The sequence below is a fragment of the Anser cygnoides genome, chromosome 20 (genome assembly GCF_040182565.1).
Source record: "Anser cygnoides isolate HZ-2024a breed goose chromosome 20, Taihu_goose_T2T_genome, whole genome shotgun sequence".
Classification (NCBI taxonomy): domain Eukaryota; kingdom Metazoa; phylum Chordata; class Aves; order Anseriformes; family Anatidae; genus Anser; species Anser cygnoides.
This window is the reverse complement of record NC_089892.1, coordinates 8603074-8621419: the sequence shown is the minus strand read 5'-3', so window position 1 is coordinate 8621419 and position 18346 is coordinate 8603074. Positions and strand designations below refer to the sequence as shown.

Here is an 18346-nt window from a genome sequence, read left to right as displayed (position 1 = left end):
CTGGCAGACGCTGTTTCTGCATTTCACTGTTTGAGCCTAACGCCCAAAACAACAGAGTCTCATCATTTGTCCAGTGTCTGGTGTAACACAGTACTGACCAAAAAGATAAATAACAATTAAATAACTGTATTGGAGATCCCCCCTTGCCCCCAGCACCTCGCCACATGACCCTGCTTACTTGTACAGACCATCTGGTTCCAGGCATTTGAAAATAACCGAATAGAGGCTGGTTTCGGGGACGTCTCCGTGGCTCCTACCAGCTGCAACACAGGACGTTGCAAGGCCGGAAAGCAAATCGTCTGCGAAGCTCAAGGATTCTCCTGGAGAGCAAAGAGATGAGAAGGAGCAAAACATCAATACAGATGCCAATTATTGCAGGCCACTGACAAAATAACGCAGGAACACCCCTATGAAGCACAGGCTTAAGGGCAAGCAACAAAGTCCAGCTGGCTGTGGCTGGAAGGAATGACCACGAGCCTGTACGGAGAACGCTGCCTGGGGAAAAAGCAAGCAGAAAACACACACAGGCCATCAGCTGCAACAGGGATCCACAGCAAGAACTGTGGCCAGTGCTAAGTCATAGCTTGGACAGCAGAAAAGTGCATTCATAGCACACACGGGCAATGTGTGGGCTCACTGCAGACACCATGTGTGGGACCACCACCCAAGGGTGGGCTCTGGGTTCCCAGAACACCACGGGCACCCACACGAAATAGCTCTGTCCTGCCCTAATAGCGCCTTCAGTTCTCAAAAAGGAGACGGTCTTTTTTCAAAAATTACCTGTCATGGTGAAATATGTTTCTGCTACGTTAGGTTATCAGAAAGGAGACATTTATAGAGCGTGGATGTAATTGCTTTCAATGTGCTGTTTATTTTTTTATTCATTCGATGAAAATCGGTAGCTTTGCATTCCCTTTCATGTGCACTCCGCTGGCTCCTGCAGCTGATTGCTGCAGCCCTCGGCTCAGCCGCACTGAAGGACATTCACCCCTTTACAAGCACTCAAAGAAAAATAATAACAATAAAAAAACTGCTGAAAGACTTTTTTTTTTTTTTTGGTCTCCTGGTTTATAAAGCTTATTAAACACTTAGATCATGACCCAGCTGAAACTGAAAATGTCCCATTTATTAAGCTTTTTGGACCTGATTATCCACTGCTGTGCAAGCTGCTGGCTCCTTGCACGGGGGAAGCTGTCGGGCGGTTGGAGCCCATTGCTTTCAATTCCCATCTTACACCAGCTCAAGGTACCAGCGGTAAAAAAAAAAAAAAAAAAAAAAAATACCAAGCAGCTGCCCTGGTCATGCCCTCACTCCCACAGACGGGAATCGGGGCGAGGGCTGCTGCAATCAGCACAGCTGGACCCAGGTCGCTGCGCTGGGCACCTCGTGCACGTGGAAATGTCAAGACACCGCAGCGGAGAAAGGAGAAGAATTCCCCTCTCAGCATATTTCTTTCTTTCTTCTTCTACAAGCAAAATTAACTGAGGACTACTGAAATGAAACGCAAGTCTAGTTTCTTGGTACAGACCGTAAGAAATATCCCACTGGTACACCCAGCCCGGGCCACCTCGTTGTGCAGCCAGATTACCCAGGTAGAAGAAAAAATCCTCTCCTCTCCAGCCCCCCCAAGCCGCATTTGCATCGTCTCAAGATACACAATTCAGTAACAAATGTCCCCCTTGGCTAGAGAAAAGAGCAGCAATAAATTCTTTTCCTCCCTAAAGGAATCCAAGCCTTAATTATTCATTTTAATGCTCCCAGCACGACTTGTTCTTTCCAAACGTTTTTCAGGCAGCCCTGTCACCAGTCTCTGTAGTTTACCCTGGCTACCAGAGCCGGGGCTGTACCAAAGCCCAGGTCAATTCCGCGGGCAGGTTGGGTTGGCAGCCGTAAAATTGCTGCTTGGAAGTTGTGAGCACTGAATGGCCTTGAGCAAGTCCCTTAGCTCTGGGTTTATGGTTTAAACAAACAAACAAAACCCTACTGCACATTTCCAGTGTTAATTTCCATCCCTTCTCATACGACAGCGGGTTGGACAGGGGAACTCCCTGTCCCCAGAAGTCACTGAGGACAAACACTGCCGTGACTGATGAATCACAAACACGTAATGAGAAAGCAGCACCAGATTGTGCTGCTGAACTATGGAAAGACCTTTAAGCCTCTTCAGACCTCAAGCAACCTCTCTTTTGACCAGGAAGAAACTTCATGGGGGGCAGACCATCCCATGGGTGCCTGCTGTGGGCATCTCGCACCTTCCTCCAGAACTGGCCACCGTACGAAGCAGTCTAGACAGCCTCTGGGTCAAGCCCATCTGGCAGCTCCTACACCATTGCTAAAGATGTCAGTGTTTGTTTCATTTTGTTGTCTTTTCATTACTGCACCTTCTTCACCTCATTTCTTGCTTCGTTCGGACCTCACTCTTTGCGGGCTGGTGCCATCCATCTCCGAGCAGACATCAGGCCGGTCCCAGGGACCTTTCTCCCTGACAGCTTTGCTATTTGGAGCCGCACTGACAAGCTGAAGCTTTCCCTGCCCTCATGCAGGCAGGCAAATGCCTCAGGGAAAGCTGGCAGGAGTTTGGGGCTGGGATGACGTGGGATGTGTCGTAAGGACCGTATGTGCGTGTGTGCTCCTGCGCTGCAGTTCCCAGTGCTTGGACACGCTCTTCACTCTAGCGTGCCGGAGAGCCAACGCTCCCCTGCTATCGATTTGAAACACTGTTCTGTAGCTGCAGGGTTTCAGAGAAATGTGGTTGTGTCTAGGTGAGAACTTCTGAAACAGCCTCCATCTGGAGTGAGACACCAGGGTAAAAATAATGCTTGCATCAGAGAGCGCGGGGAGGTCAGTCGCTGCCCTGCAGGGAATCTCACAAGCCAAGGATGAGAAAGTGTCAATCCCCAAGTCCTTCCCAGCAGCCTTTCCTCAGGACATTTTTTTTTTAAATATTAAAAGACAGAATAAAACCAAAAAAGCAGGTCCAAATCCCTAGAGCATATTCCCAATTTCACGTAGCCAAGAGGACAGAAACCAACAGCACGCCCTTGCACCCACCTCCCTCTCCCAGTGTAGCCCCACGGGCCACGGGGTAACCAGAGGTCTGCAAGTTTCTGCAGGTACCTTTCTCAGGTCCTGTGCTACAGGCGTCTTTGGAGGCTGTGGAGCAAAGCTCATGGGGGCTAACAATGTGGTGTCAACCTGGCTTAAACCGAAACCCCCGCAATAAAATCTCAACAGCGAGAGGTTGCTTTGTGTTCAGTCCTGAGCCTCTGGGGAACTTCCCTCTCTTGCTGGTCCTGCTACAGTTCAACAAAAGCAAAGAGGTGGTTACAAAAATAGCAAAACAGATGCTAACAAAGGTGCTGAAAGCCAAGGCTGGCAGTATTCCTGCACCTGTATAAGCAGCAGTAAGATTGCGGCTGGTGCCAGACTGCATGGACTGGGGAGAGCAGATGTGGGGTCAGGTAAGGGACAGCCCAGGGACAAATCGAGTGCCCAGAGCCATCGGCCATCCCACAACAAGTGCAGAGAGCTGCCCTCTCGTGCTCTCCCACAGGTGAAACAGCACATGGCAGCTTTGTTCATCTCAGACAAGAAAGTCTCTTTGTTCAGTCCGTGGTGCTCTGTGAGCAGCTGAAGGGAGATTTCCTAAGCTTCCCCTGGGACCAAAAATGACGTTATTCCCTAGATTTAGGCTGGGGGCTTGCAGTTGGATGCAACTAAGGCAAGAGGATGGCGGACCACGAATGTAGCCCTACCAAGCAAGATTGGTGCTGGGATGTTGCAGCAATAGAGGAACGCTGACCTGGCTGCACAGGTCCCTGACGAGTGCCCAGCTGGAGAGCTTTGCTCAGCTGTGCTCACCAACAAGGTAAAGGAAAAGCAAGGGAGAAGGCTTCATAGGGGAATAACAAAAGGCACAAGTTTACCATACAAGCAGAGACATAAAAAGGCCAAGAAGAGAGAGCTGGTTCTGTGAATACATCAACGGGGCAGGCACTCAGATGGAAACTAAATATTTAGGCTAATGGGCAGTAATGGCACAAGAAAGTAAATTGGATATGAATAGATGGTCGACTCCTGAGAAGGACAAATAACCTAACTATCTCTTAAGATGGAGTTTGATCATTTTATAAAAGGGATTATATGGATAAGTAGCTTGTGATGGAAAGCAACGGGGCTTCTCTTTCCCGTCTGGGCGTGTGTTCTCACACACCCCGCCAGCAAATATAAAGAAGGATTTCAGCCTCCCAGAGCAGCCCCGAAGCACAGACCTAGATTGCTGTAGTATCTTTGCTCGCGTTATTAAATTTCAGTAAGAATCCAAAGATTCTCTGCAGAGTAAATGATAGCTAAGTAGATCATCTCCATGGAGTAGGAGATATTTTATTGACCAGACAGCCATCTGTGTCCTTCATTAATAGTAATAAATAATTGATGTCACGCTAACTAAAGCAATAGGCTTTTACAGATATCAAGGACAAATGACCAGTTCCTGTGAGGATGCCTCACCTATGTTCACTTCTCAGTAGCAAGAATTCCAGACCAGAGCTCAACACGGCTATGGTAAGTGCTGCTCACAGAGCCCCAGGCTACAGGCAACGGAGCAATGGGACACTGCTCTCCTAACCGTACACCAAATCCCTCCCAGACTGTCTTCCCCCTAATTTCCATGCCATTGCCTTCCCATGACTGGTGGGTCCCAAACCATCTGATTGCCCAGGCAGCTTTTGGAAACCAGTCTCCGCTCTACTGGTGACGGTCAGAAAGACACAGCTCTCCCCAGGTGCCATTTCCCTTCGCTCGCCACCGCAGCCCCGCGCTGTAGCCTCGGCCTCTTCCGCAGACAGGGCTGTGGGGTTTGGCAAACCTCCACTTTTTTGGTCTTGTAAACACGTATCTTACACTAACTCTGGTGTCATGGTGAGTCAGAGCTCTCCCTAAAACAGAGGAAAATAACAGCATGCTTGGAACTTGCTGGGGGGGGGGGGCTTGCTTCACCTATTTCACGAAGCTTTGCAGCCCCTGGCCCAAGGCTGCCCACCCCAAGGCACGTAGATCAGCTCGGCGGTGATGGTTCTGGGAGAGATAATGGAGAACCCAACCTGATGCCTGCTCTGGTGGAGGACATCCCTGAGCCAGCTGCCGGTCGGCAAGGCTGAGCTGGTGATGTGCTCTTGAAGTAGCTTATTTCTAGTCCCTGGGGGCTAAGAGGGGCGGGAATGGGGACCAAGGAACAAAGCCAGAGGCAGGAGGGGGCTCAGGCCCCTCGCTCACAGCATCCCGCAGTCTCAGTCTGCTTCGGTCCTTCCACCGCGATCCGTGCCAGCGCCCAGCAGTCACGGACAGCACGCAGGATGAATCACTTACCAACTATCCCACCAAAGACAACGGAGTTACAGCATCGAGCTCAACCAGACTAAACAAGAGAGCGAGGCCAGGAGACTTGGTAAGGTTAGAGGAGCAAAAGGAAGCTCTGGGACCTTCAGAGGCGTTCCCGCACCTTCAGGCTGCATCCCTACATGGAGAGCAGCCTGAATGAAACCCAGGTGCTGCAAATCAAAGGGGAAGAGAAGAAGAGAGGAGACCTCTGCTGCAATTTGCTTTGGAGATTCCTAGAAAGAGCATGAAGGCGAAAGTGGGAAGGCACCAACGTCTCCTTCTTGACAGCTTCTTTACTAGACTGGATTAAACCAACCCTGCAACGTTACCAGTCACTTTCCTCTGATTGTGGTTTTCTCTCTCTGTCTTTCTCCCTTTTGCTTTTTTTCAACCTGTTTTCAATTTACTCTTGTGGCATCTCTGACTGTGACCTCATTCTGGTACTTAAGAAAAAAAAAGAAAAAGAGAGTGTCCTTTAGAAAAGAAATGAAAGAAATCATATTTTATTTAGCTTGGTTGGTTTTGAAGCTTTAGCAGAAGAAAGATTAACCTTTTCTGCCTAACTTAATGAAAACAAGGAGAAAGCCTGTATGGATAAATAAATATCTGTGTGGGTATGGAGCAGGCACGATCGTGTTACAGCCCCGGTGGAGCTGTAATGGGGAACAGGCGCGTTCCTGCACAGCGGCTCCCAATTCCCTATCCATTTTCAAGGAAAGAAAAACAGAGTAGAATGTCAGAGGCCCAAGTGGGCATGAACGAGGAAGCCCAGGGAAGGCAGATGGGGCCCAGTGAGGACTTCCGTCCCCGGCAGTGACCTCCGGAGCAATGCCAGCAAAGCAGATGGAAAAAGAGGCCCTACTCCACTTTGCTCTTGCCAGGTTTTGTTTCCTGAAATGAGGAAACAAATGGCATGCTGAGCCCGCCAAATTTGTCGCTTTTTGGGGGTCCTCCTCGCACACGCTTCTTCCTCCGGGGCTCTGCCTCTCAAGAGGGAGGATCAAAGGAGGGCTGTGAGCAGAAGGCCTGGACCGGCTTTTGGGCCGGTGGATGGGGAGCAGGGCTGCAGGGGCTGCTCCTTCACAACAAGGCTCTACCTGGCTTGGATGTGCTCTGAGTCTGGCTCTTGGTGGGGGAAGGCAGCGATAGGTGGTTTGTCTTGGAGATGATGGGCTGATTTAAATTAGTGTAACGTAACTTTAGGCAATTGAGCTGCTCCGATTTGCAACAGCAGATGGTCGGTCTCTCTGCCTAAGAGATCATTAAAAGCAAACCGTCCCCACTGATCCTAGTGGAAGGATGTCAAAACCTCCTTCTCTGCATGGCTTGCCAGATTATAAAAGAAATAAAAAGGCCTAGTTATTACTTAAACATTTTCTGCCAACATTGTGGGAGCACCCACGCATGCTGTCCTCCCGTGTTACATGGAGCGTGCCTAAACCCCCACGCCCAAAAAGCCTGCAGCCTCTGAAGTCATGTCTTTGTTGTGACTTCTCTCAAAGACACATCAGGAATCTCTCTGGCTGGGCACAAGTTGTCTAGGCTGAAATGGAAGAGCTTGTAATCATTCTGTGCAAATTCAGGCACAGTTTGTGCATCACTTACTAACTTGTACGAAGGTGCAAATTGTAGCACTTCTCTGAATGACTTCACCTTACTTAGGTTATGAATTTGGGGGGAACTTCTATGCTTCATACATCTGTGCATTACTAGATACATTAAGAATGATGAAAGGCTCTCCTCTGAACTTCCCCGTTCCTCTGCTGATGGAAGACTGCATTTGTCTGGATTTAAGGAGCAGCATTTTAGCTGAGCTAAGAGCAAAAGTTGTGTTCCAGTGCCACAACAGGCCCTTGGATGGCTTCGCTGGTGCTCTCCTGGGCTACAACTCCGCATGCGAAGCAACCACATGGAACTGAAGGATGGGCTGCTATGTTCTAAAAACATGATGCACAAGGCTAATCATGAGTATATTCTTCCTTTAGGGTCATCAATGGGTCTCACTGCTCCTGTACCTCCGCAGATACTGCTTACCACTGTTCTTTCACAGTCAGTATCTAAGACCTTGGAAAAACTGCTTCAACTTATGTAAAAATGCATCGCCTCCTCCATCTCCCCCAAGGCAGCATGCTGTCGGAGGAGAATGAGAATTAATGCATTTCATTCTGTGCTGTGAGCCCTCCAGTATTTCTCAGGGTTCACTGGGCTGCTAAGGGTCAACCACAGCCAGACACAAGCTGACTCTGCTATGCTCAGAGCCATCCAGACATGAGCCAGTTCCAATCTCAAAGCCGCGTACTCACATTAGCATGGTGGAGAGTCCAACTGGATGTACGTATTCCCTGGGAGTTAGTTCTGGGCTCCACAGCATGCTGAAACAGTTACTTGATTTCGAGGCAAAGTGGGAACCCATTTGTGCTGGGAGTTGTGCAGACACAAAGCAAAGACATGGGCTTTGTCCTCAGATAATTCTTGTCTGGGAGAAGATTTTATCTATCACCACAGATCTAGTTCCCACCCTTATTCTTGTTTTCCTTTCATTTTTAGCTTCTTTTAAATGAGAGCTTTCTAAACAATGGACCAGCAGTCCAGAGTCCCCAAGGCCCATGGTCAGCAGTCTGCAAAAGATCTAGGGACTGCATGGAGCCTTACGTTCAACAAGAAGCCCACCCGCCCTGCTGCAGCCCCAGAGCCACTCTTCTACCACACAAACCAATGCTTCAGATATGCCACAGACAGACACAAAGCCTCACAACATCTCAACATGAGCCAGCAGTGTGCCCTGGCAGCCAAGAGGGCAAACCACAATCTTGGGTGCATTCAACACAGCATAGCCAGCTGGTCAAGAGAGGTGATTCTCCCATTATATTTAGTGTTGGTGAACCTCACCTTAATATGGGTGCAGTTCTGGGATCCAAGATATGCTTGAAAGCATCTAGAGGAGGGCAACAAGGCTAGTAAAAGGGCTGAAAGGCAGGTCCTATGAGGAGAGGCTGAGGACGCTTGGCTTGTCTAGTCTGCAGAAAAGGAGGCCAAGAGGAGACCTCATTGCTGGCTGCAATGTCTCCCCTGAGGAGAGGAAGGGGAGAGGAAGGTGCTGGCCTCTGCTCCCTGGCTGCCAATGACAGGCTGCACGGGAACAGCACAAAGCTGCACCGGGGGAGGTCCAGACTAGATGTAAGGAAACATTTCTGTACTGTGAGGGCGGTCAAACACTGGAACAGGCTTGCTAGAGATGTGGTTGATGCCCCATGCCTGTCAGTTTTCAAGAGGTGTTTGGATAGTGCCCTTAACAATATGCTTAAACTTTTGGTTAGCTCTAAGGTGGTCAGGCAGTTGGACTTGATGATCTCCGTAGGTCCCTTCCAATACAACTACTCTATCTTTCTCCTTTAATGCACAAAACTACTGCTGTCTCATGGTTCCTAGGAAAAAAAGTAAGGGTTTGTAAGCTACTGTCTGAAAATGACAGATTTCGGATACAAAGACAGCACCAATGAGTTGGACTCCACCAGCCCACAACACTGGGTGGTTCCATTTGCAGCTGTGATTAAAATACCTAGCCATGAAAGGGAGCGGCTTTTGCCACGAGGCACATCAGAGGACAATCCTGGGAGCCCTCCTAAATAAAGGTCAATGATTCTGCCCAGTCCAAGTGGGCCCTAACAATATTCCTATACCATTTCTGACACACAAACTTGCCTACTACACAGTCTTCCTAACTTGCCTTGTACTTTATGGTCTATGAAGAAAGCAGGGGACACCTGCCAAGCAGCAGGGTCTGGTCCTTTATTTCCAGCTCTACTGAGCAGTCCATTAATTTTCTTTTCAATTCTTTATGACCAAAACCTCCAGAACCTTAATACCCTGCAGAACCACATTGGCTGACTTGTACCAATTGAAGATCAAGCCTTTAGAGAGGTCTTAAACATATATGCACATGCACACACACACTCAACTAGATTCAAATACCAGTCTAGCAGGAGGGGCAAAGAATATTTCCTGGAAAGAAACTCAGTGTGCAATAAACCTCTACAAAGATGATTATCTTAGGTGATTTGTCAAATCATATTATTGCAAACCTATGCTGAAAAGCCATCAGCTGGTCTGTGCTTCAATTCTTGCACTTTTTGGACTTGTGAGATCAGCAGATTTCTTCTTTATTGCCACTGTTTCCCATCCTTCCTCCCGGTCCCTTCTTACACTTCAGTACTGGGATATGGACCAAGCCACACACCAAAATTCACTACCTGCAGTGGCAATCAATTTCAATAAACTATTATTTGCTTGGTCCTATTTATTCTAAATAGAGGCACAGATGCTGATATTCACCAAGAATTAGCACTAAGACTTTGGACCAGTACATTCAAAAGGATTCAGCATGCACAACTGCAGCCAGATCCGCAGCCTGTGAGCCAACGAACACTTACAGAAATTGGTCCTGATGGACAGACCTGCATGGAAGCAGACCTCTTACTTGGCCCTAATACTCACTTTTGAATATTTGAGAATGTGGGGGCAGATCCTCAGTTCATAAAATCTCCTGTAGATCCCTTGAAGTCAATGGAACAATAACAGTTTACACTAGCTGAGTTTCTGCATCCTGGCTGTGAGCTATTTGGAACAACTATGCTATAATGATTATTACAGATATTTCAGATCACTCGTCTAAGATGGATAGGAGAATACCACTGCACATGAAAATAGAGTTGGTTTGCTATGATTTCCAAGGAATTATGGACCCATATCTTGCAAACATTTACACATGTTTAGCTTTATTCATGCAAGTTGTCCCATTACACTCGTGCGCCAGATAAACTAATGGACATGTTTGCAGTACCGAGGTTAAACCCCGTGAAAACACAGTGAGATCTAAATATTTTTGTAGATATGCTCAGTTACCTCACATTCAGACTAGAAGGCATGCCATTTCACTGTGCTTCTTTTCATAACTTTCCATTTATCCAAGCAAGTATCACAGAAGAAGGCAAACATTATCATGATAAAACTCAGGAAAGAAGCAATTATCTGACCAAGATCTAGAAAACACCCACTCGGTCAGGACTAACATATGCAAGAGCTGACATCAGTTCTTGAACAAAGAATACCTGGGTGACTCGTGTATACTCACAACTGCCTTAACACAAAGAACAAACTGTTCACTTATTGATTTCATCATCATTAATTTAACATTTTTCTTCACAGTTTTGATTCAAGAGAAGACAAGTCAATGAAGAGGAGAAAGAGCTGGGAACCTCTTGACCATAAGGTGTCTACTTCAGCAGCACTACCACTGTATCAGCAATTACTCCATCTTTTCCATTACGACCACAAGGTGAGACAGGATCTATTGCATCAATGCACAGTCCCACTGCTCACAAGGACAAAATATAAACTCTTATTTCTTAAATTGAGTTGATTTTGTTTTCTTGAGGACAAAACATACGTCAACAAGGCTCTCGACACTCAGAGACCTCAATGGCCTTCACAAAGGCCATGAATACCTCTGACAATGTGGCAGCATTTACATTCCTTGGCCAAGATACGAGCTCTGTTACCACATGCACCTGCACTGCAGAAAGCTTCAGGGAGAGGCAGCAGGCAAAGAAGCCAGAATGCAAAGAAAGGAAATTACTTTTTCAAGACAGCAGGCAAAAGGCTGGTTTGGGGCTAGAACCCAGCCCCCCAGTCCAGATCTCTAATCTCTAATATCTGGCTTTCATCTCTGAAAGACTATTAACCTCTTTGTATTAGTAAGCAGAACCCAGGCTCTGAGGATATCTGCCACAAGCACACAGCAGGACACTGGCACAGAAGGCAGGACTTCTGCTCTGAATTTTAAGTCCCAATTCCTAGAAACCGAGACAAATCAATCTTGGCGTCCACAAGAGAGGGGAGCTGCTCTTAGCCAGGACAGCTCTGATGGACGATGTCCATAGGAACCCATCTCACCATGGCCTGCCATGGTGGGAGAAGCTGTTTGACTCCTCCATGTCCTTGGCAAAGGCAGGAACCTGGGCACGCTCCCCACCCCCAGATCACCGATCACTCTAGGACTGTTAGCTGGAGACACGTCATCGCCAGCAACTGTGCAACGTCTTTCAACTCAGACGACAAAAGACAGATTCCCTGAATAAGCAGAGCAGGATTAAGCCAAGTGGTAAATGGATTCCAGGGCTGTTCCAGGATCTGTGCTGATGAGGGAAGCCAGTGCCAGGTAGCCAACCCGGAGCTCGTATGGGGAGGTTATCACTTCCCTCTTTTCTTCAAAACCCTAAATAGAACCCAAACATCGCTTGGGCCATGTTAGGAAGATAAGGTGAGTCTCTCCCATCCCTTGCACAGCCTGAAATAGAAGCCCCACTACTCCCTATCCTGAGCATCAGGCGTAGGATGTTGACATTTAGCAGTAGGGAAAATTACCCAAACAACGAATCCTCTCTGTCTCGCTTCCCCCCTCCCTTCCCCTGATCTCCTGGAAAATGTTCATAAAGTGAAGTGGAGGAAAAAAAGAAAAAAGAAAAAAGAACCACAAAAAAACAAAACCCAAAACACACTACAACACCCAAAGCCCAACGACCAAAACCCAACCCTCCTAAGGCTGTGGAAATAATATGTAGAGGAGAGCAGTGAGTCAGGCACTGCTCCCTGCGCAGGGGCCACCAGTCCTGAAGGCCGAGATGATTCACCGAAGCAAGAACTAGAAGGTAGAAAAGACCAAACAAAGGGTGGGGAAAGAAAGCTGTGTCCAAGGAGGGGAGGAAATAAGAAATGAAACGGTTCCGGGTTGCATGCACCTTGCTTTTCATCAAACAGCGCTCAGCTGGAACTGACTCAGGATGATTCACTTGATAATGGCAAAATTATTACTCTGATGCTTTGTCCAGCTTTTCTTTAAGAGGAGGGTGACAAAACATCTGCAAGACTTCAGTCCATTCTCATTCCCTGCTCCTCCCTCTCTTCTTCCCCTGCCTGAGATGCTCAGCGGAGCCTCACCTCCCTTCTGCCTCTGCTTCAGCTGGCCTTTCCTGCACCCATTCCCTCCAATTGCAGCAGCATTATGGGATTCTGTTTTCCCCATAAAAGATGCCTTCAAGGAGATGAGAAAAGCAGGGCCTGCTTAGGAGCACGGCATGCCATGGGGAGGCCCTCCTGGATGCCACTGGCACAGAAAGCACATTGTCTGTCACAAGAGATGGAAAGGAGGATGAGGCTCAGACGCCTAAGGACGACTCTGCCTGCCAGAACCCTCTCCTGCTACTCCTCCATCCATCCTTCCTCCTCAGCTGTACCCCCTCCTTTTATCTGGTAACCATAAAAATTCAATGACAAAAAACTTGCTCTGAAAAAAAAACCTAAATACAGAAAAAGAAAAAAAAAATCCTCCCTCTCAAGTTCACAATGAGAGCTGTAAAACTTTTTCAGCTTGGAAAATTCTCCCGGTCAGTTTTTCCTACTGTTTAATCCCCGCTTTGAGTTACACAGAATGAGTAAACACATTTTATAAGGTTCTAATTCATACCTAACCCATACAGTTTATAGCTTAACATAGTAAAATATACACACACACACACTTTTTATACATATATATATATATACACGCTCACACACATGTATAAAACAGCCTTGGTCCCACTCCCGTGAGCCTCCCAGCAGCAGGTCTGATTGCTCCGACATGTGCTTTGCTATGAAAGGAGCCTGGCATGCTTAGGTGTGAGTTAGCTGGCCTGGGGAGCAGTTTCCGCTCCAGATTCCTGCAACCTCCTTTGTAATAAATAATTAGTCAGTCTCGTTAACGGAGCGGCGGGATCCACTGCTCCGTCCTTGGAGGGCTAAGGCACGCCACCACGTGGCATCCCAGGAAGGATTTCTGTCCGCTTTCTGCCCAGCGAGCACCTGGAGTGAAGCCCCACGGCTGGCCCGCAGCCAGAGGTGATGCGGAGCATCCTCCACCTTTGCACAGGACCACCGAGGCTGGCCACAACGTGCTGTGGATGGTGGTAACACCACAGGGCTTCCTGAACCTCAGCCTCCCACTCCAGGACCAGCCACCATCTCGTGCCTTCATCTCCCCAGAAGCAGAGCTGAACAATTTCCCTGGTTAGACCCAGGCTGCACTCTGGGTCTCTCAGCTTCTTCAGCCTTTTAACCCAGTGTAGGCAGGCAAGATGGGGGCCCTTTGACCTGTACTTACTAGCCAATTCCACCCAGGAAAAACACACCACCTGGCACAAAGAGCTTGTGGGATAACAGCAAACCCCAGCAGCCCACAGGGAGGTCTCGCTTACCATGTCTGATGGGAGCCGGTGCAGCTCCGGTGCTCCCAAGCATCCCCCAAGGTGAGTAGCTGTGCACGTCAGACTGGGAAACTCAGCAACAGCATTCCCAAACTCTGCACATGGGGAGCTTTTAAACATTCAGAGCTGCCTGCCAATGGCTTTGTAACTTGGCTGTAAGCTGAAGGCAGGAGATCTTTACTACTGTTGAGTAAAGAACTGCCTCTACCATTGCTGTGAAGAAGGTGGCTCCTCTTGAGCTTTTGTGTTTTCGGTTTTCCTGCATGTTTCTCCCCGCAGAATGCTATTAAGCTAAACTGAGCATCTTGTTCAGCCCAATGCTTCTGTCACAGAGAATAACCACAAGTGCTTGAATCGCCATTTCTGCTGTACTTCTGCAAGACCACACCAAGAGACCATTTCCTCAGAGGAGAGAGAAATACAGGCAGACCCAGAGAGAAAGGTGTCAGTGGCACAGCCAAGGTCCCTGATGAACAGGAGCTCTGCTGATAAGGCAATGTGAATGAAGCAATTTGTGCCAGCTGGGAATCTGGCTCAAAATCATGCTGGGTGCCCTTCAGCTTTACTCAGCATGAACACAAGAAAGCACCAACAACACCCAGAAAACATCCCTGACACTGGATTTTGTGTTTCTCCAGAAAAACCTTTTCAGAGCATCTGTTTAATTCACAGGATCTGCTGCCCCGAGCCCCACAGACTCCCTTGATGGGCTTTCCTCTCCCCGAGGGCATCCAATTACCCAGCAGATAAATCATTGACAATTAACTCACTGTCATTTCCCGACTCACCGTCATACCTGCCACCACCTTGTTATTCCTTGTCCCTGCTTGTTTACCCCAGCCCCTCTTCTATTCAGAAACCAAAGAAAAAACAGGAACAAATGCAACCGTGACCAAAAGGCTGGGACCAGCTGGGAAGCTGTGCTCCAACAACACAACTGCCTGTCTTAGCCTCCTCAACTTTCTCTTCTCACCTTCCAGCACAGCTTCTGCTGTCAGTACACCAAAACCCAGCAAGCCAAACAGAGCTGACCCTTGAAGTCACACTTTTAAGTCAGGGTGCCCTGCACCCTCTATGTCCTCGAGCAGCCTCGCACAAAGCTCACGTCCCGGTTTGCCTCCAGCGACCACGCTCTGGGGCTCTGCTAGCAGGGATGGCTATGGCTGGCTGCACCCAGGAGAGCTAATGCTGCTGCCATCCCTGCTTTTATTTCTCCTTAGTCTTTCTGGCTGTCAGAACCAAGGCTTCAATTTTTCAAGTGCAGAGATTGGCTGGAAGACTCGGACTATTCTGGGAGCTTTTTTGGCTACATAGTCCTTCCAAAGGTGCGGAAAAACACTCCGGGTCCTCAAGGTGAAATCCTCATCATAATTCAAGCCCATCCCGGCCAGTTCTGTGATAGCTTGTCACTTGAAGGCAAAGACAAAAGCCATTGTTCAAGCTAGTGGCTTGAAGTTGCTTCCAGCCACACAAAATGGGAGATGTGGGCTTCAGGCCCCATAATGCCATTTTCATTTTCCTCCTCTGAGAAAATAAAACAAATGTTTATTTCCTGAAAGCTCTGGTCTGAGAAAGGGCAAAACTTTCCTCCAGGAGCCAGGTGGCTGGAAAGGGATGGCAGAGGCAAATATTTGCTGAATTTGTCAATGAGCTCTTATTCCATTTTTCTTATTAATATTTATTTAGACATAATGTGAGGGGAAACCTGCTCAGACCACAGCAATGTGGGAGATTGCACTGTTATTCTCCTCATGCCAGCTTCTGGCAGGGAGGGGGGAAGAAGGAAAAACAGAGAAAAAGAGAGAGTGTCAGGGAGTTCACAAGCAATTTAGAGAAAGTCATGGGCTTTTGTGTTGACTTAGCAGAAGACAGGATGCCCTGAGAAAGTCAATGCATCTCCGGACCACGTGGTAGGGCAAAGAGGTTGAAGAGCTCAGTCTTCCGTGCTGATATTCAAGGCACAGGTGTAGCTTCGAGAGAGAAAATGATCTCATTATAGATCTCTTCTTTTTTCTTTCACGAGAAGGAATCATTAATGACACAGAGACAAGCAGAATAAACTGCAAATCCAGGTTTAGTAAATTGTGAGAGACAAACCTTATGTATTTCTTCAATGAGACAGTTAATTCCCCAGACACAAGAAGCGTGGCATGATCTAATTTATCTGGGTATCAAGAGGCACTAGCCATGACATGACATGGGTAGTTATTAGGTAAGCTTGGAAAGATAGGAATTAACAGAAGAATTATGCAGCAGGTAAGGAACTGAGTAATGGACAAATGAAAACAGGCTCTGCCGGAACGAGAGTGATGGGAACTGAGTTAGAATGAACAGAAGTTCCTCAATGATCAGGCTTGTAATCAATCTTATTTCTCACTGGAAATACAACAGTGACTTTAGCACTGATGAAGTGGAACGCATTATTGGTGCACAAGACATCACAGTATCAGCCAAGAGAAACTGAAAGATCTTGAGGACTACAATAATAAAAGTGGAATGACTTTCAATATTTAAAAATGCAAATTAGCTTGAAGCTGGATGTTCGAACCATTCTTTTGTTACCAGGAAGCTCTTCATGTAGAAACAAAGGAGTAGGAGAAATGCCTGGATGCAGTGACTGATCACAACACAACCACATGTTATCGCTGGCTGAGAGTTGGGGAAAAGGAACGTTTTGGATCCATTTAGCAAGGATCTTCCAGATGAAAAAAAGAATAAAATCCTTTGGTAGCAAAAGGCTGCATGTGGTGGCTCAGGACCTGTGCTGCAGTGAGAGGCTCACAGAGCCCCCAGCCCCAGCCCCTCTACAAAGCAGGGCCAACTTCGAAGCCAGAGCAGTTGCTCAAGGCTTTATCCAGGTGAAGTTTGAAAACCTCCAGTTTCTCCTCCAAGACTGCCACAGAGCTGCTGTACAACCGATCCGTGCCTGCTAGCAGAAACCCCATCTGACGGTGGAGTCCAAGGAGAAAGAAAGCCTTGGATGCATTTCCACAGGGCTCCAAAGCCCCAGCCCTGCTGGTTCCCAGACTGGTCGGGAGGTGCGTGGCTGTAAGCGTGTCCCCTGTTGCCCTCCACTGGATAGAAGGAGAATGCCACACTGCTGTGTCACGTCTGGGGACAGCACATCCTAAAAGCGTCTCCTCTTTCAGCTCGGGTAATAGTCTGTGCTCTGGGAATAGAGCAGCTGAATTCGAGCTCTGTTTTTGCTCCGACTGTCTCGTGTAGCAACAGCTGGGGGACATAGGTTTGCTCAAACCACAGCCAGACGATTGGAAATAAAAACGATATTCATATATTAATTAACATCTGCTTACTTGTCTAATTACACGATACAATGCGCATGAGTTTTTTGTTCCCTTCATATTTTATGCATTGAATGAAAACTAAACAAATGTTGCAAAAGCAACACTGCAAAAGCAAAAAAAACAAACACTGCCCAAGTTTGCACTTATAACACTTACTGACACATCAGCTTAATTAGCATGTAAAGAAGGACATGACTAAACCATGACGATGAAGATGGTGGTGACACCCAGCTGGAATTAGCATGCAGCCTGATCCATCCTGGTCATTTTTCATTAAACTAGGTTTCCCTTTAAACGTATTCTTAAAATAATAATAATAATAAATAAAAACAAAGTCATAATTTGTTAAAGTGAGCGGTTCAGGCCCCGATTTAGCAAGTTATTACTTACTCATTTCCAAAAGCCACTTTTAATGTAAACTGGGCCTAACAACATAGCAGGACTGTAACGCACCATCCCAAAGGAAACGAGCTGATGTCACCCTGCGTGTGGAACACATCTGACAGCGTCTGATGTTTTCTGCCACACTTTGGGGAAGAAAATACAGATGAAGAGATGTGGGAGAGAAAGATTAATTAGAAGTCAGCACACAGGTTGTCTGTCAGTAGTACATTATCCTGCATGAGCATGTGTGGCTGTCCCCATGCGGGTGGGTGACAGGACGCCTCGTGGCCACCAGGGAGGTGACACAGGACACTGTGCATCTGCACGAGTGACAGCCCCAGGCTCACAAACTCCTCCCGGCAATACCAGTGGAGTGAGAGGAGTCTCAGGGCTCACAGAGGTGGAGTTTTAGATGGTTTCTAGAAGCAGGGCTCCACAGCACTTGTCCCCACGGTGCCTGCCCTGCTCTGCTGCCTCCTCAGCCTCCAACCATTATCAAAAATATGGCTCTGTTTTATGCTGATGGCATGAGGGGAACAGAAAGCAATTGCTCTCCACTGGGTGAACTGGTGCCTACACTAGAAGCCTCTTGCCAGCACAGCAGATGCGTATGGGTACAACCAGGACTTGCATCTCAGATGTGAGCTCTAAAGGGTTGATGCCATTAGCATTAGCAGCTGGCATCAACCTGAGTTTTCTAAGAGGGACCAGAAAGGATTTCTCTCCTTGTTCAAGTCACCCATCCTTCATGCTGAACATCCCAGCCACGCACAGCCCGACGATGGCGAGGTACGGCCTAGCTCACCTCCCTGCAGCACCTTGAGGTGCCAGGGCAGGTCCCGCCACGAGCAGTGCCTTCATGGTTAGCTCATGGGCTCCCATCACACAGTACAGACATTTCTATCCCTTATTGCATCTCTGAAGGAGGGCAGATCCTCTCCTGTGCCTGTGTTCAGCCCCGAGCACCCTGAGCTCAGCTGC

At 47.8% G+C, this 18346-nt stretch overlaps 1 protein-coding gene across 5 annotated transcripts in view; it reads right to left on the bottom strand.

Moving 5' to 3' along the window:
• ASTN2 (astrotactin 2) overlaps nt 1–18346 on the bottom strand; it is a 348717-nt gene that overhangs the window by 33538 nt on the left and 296833 nt on the right. For all 5 annotated transcript variants that reach the window (XM_013182791.3, XM_066980981.1, XM_066980983.1 and 2 more), the window contains one exon: nt 179–320. In XM_013182791.3, coding sequence (XP_013038245.2) covers nt 179–320 — 142 coding nt within the window. The remainder of the gene's footprint in view (nt 1–178; nt 321–18346) is intronic.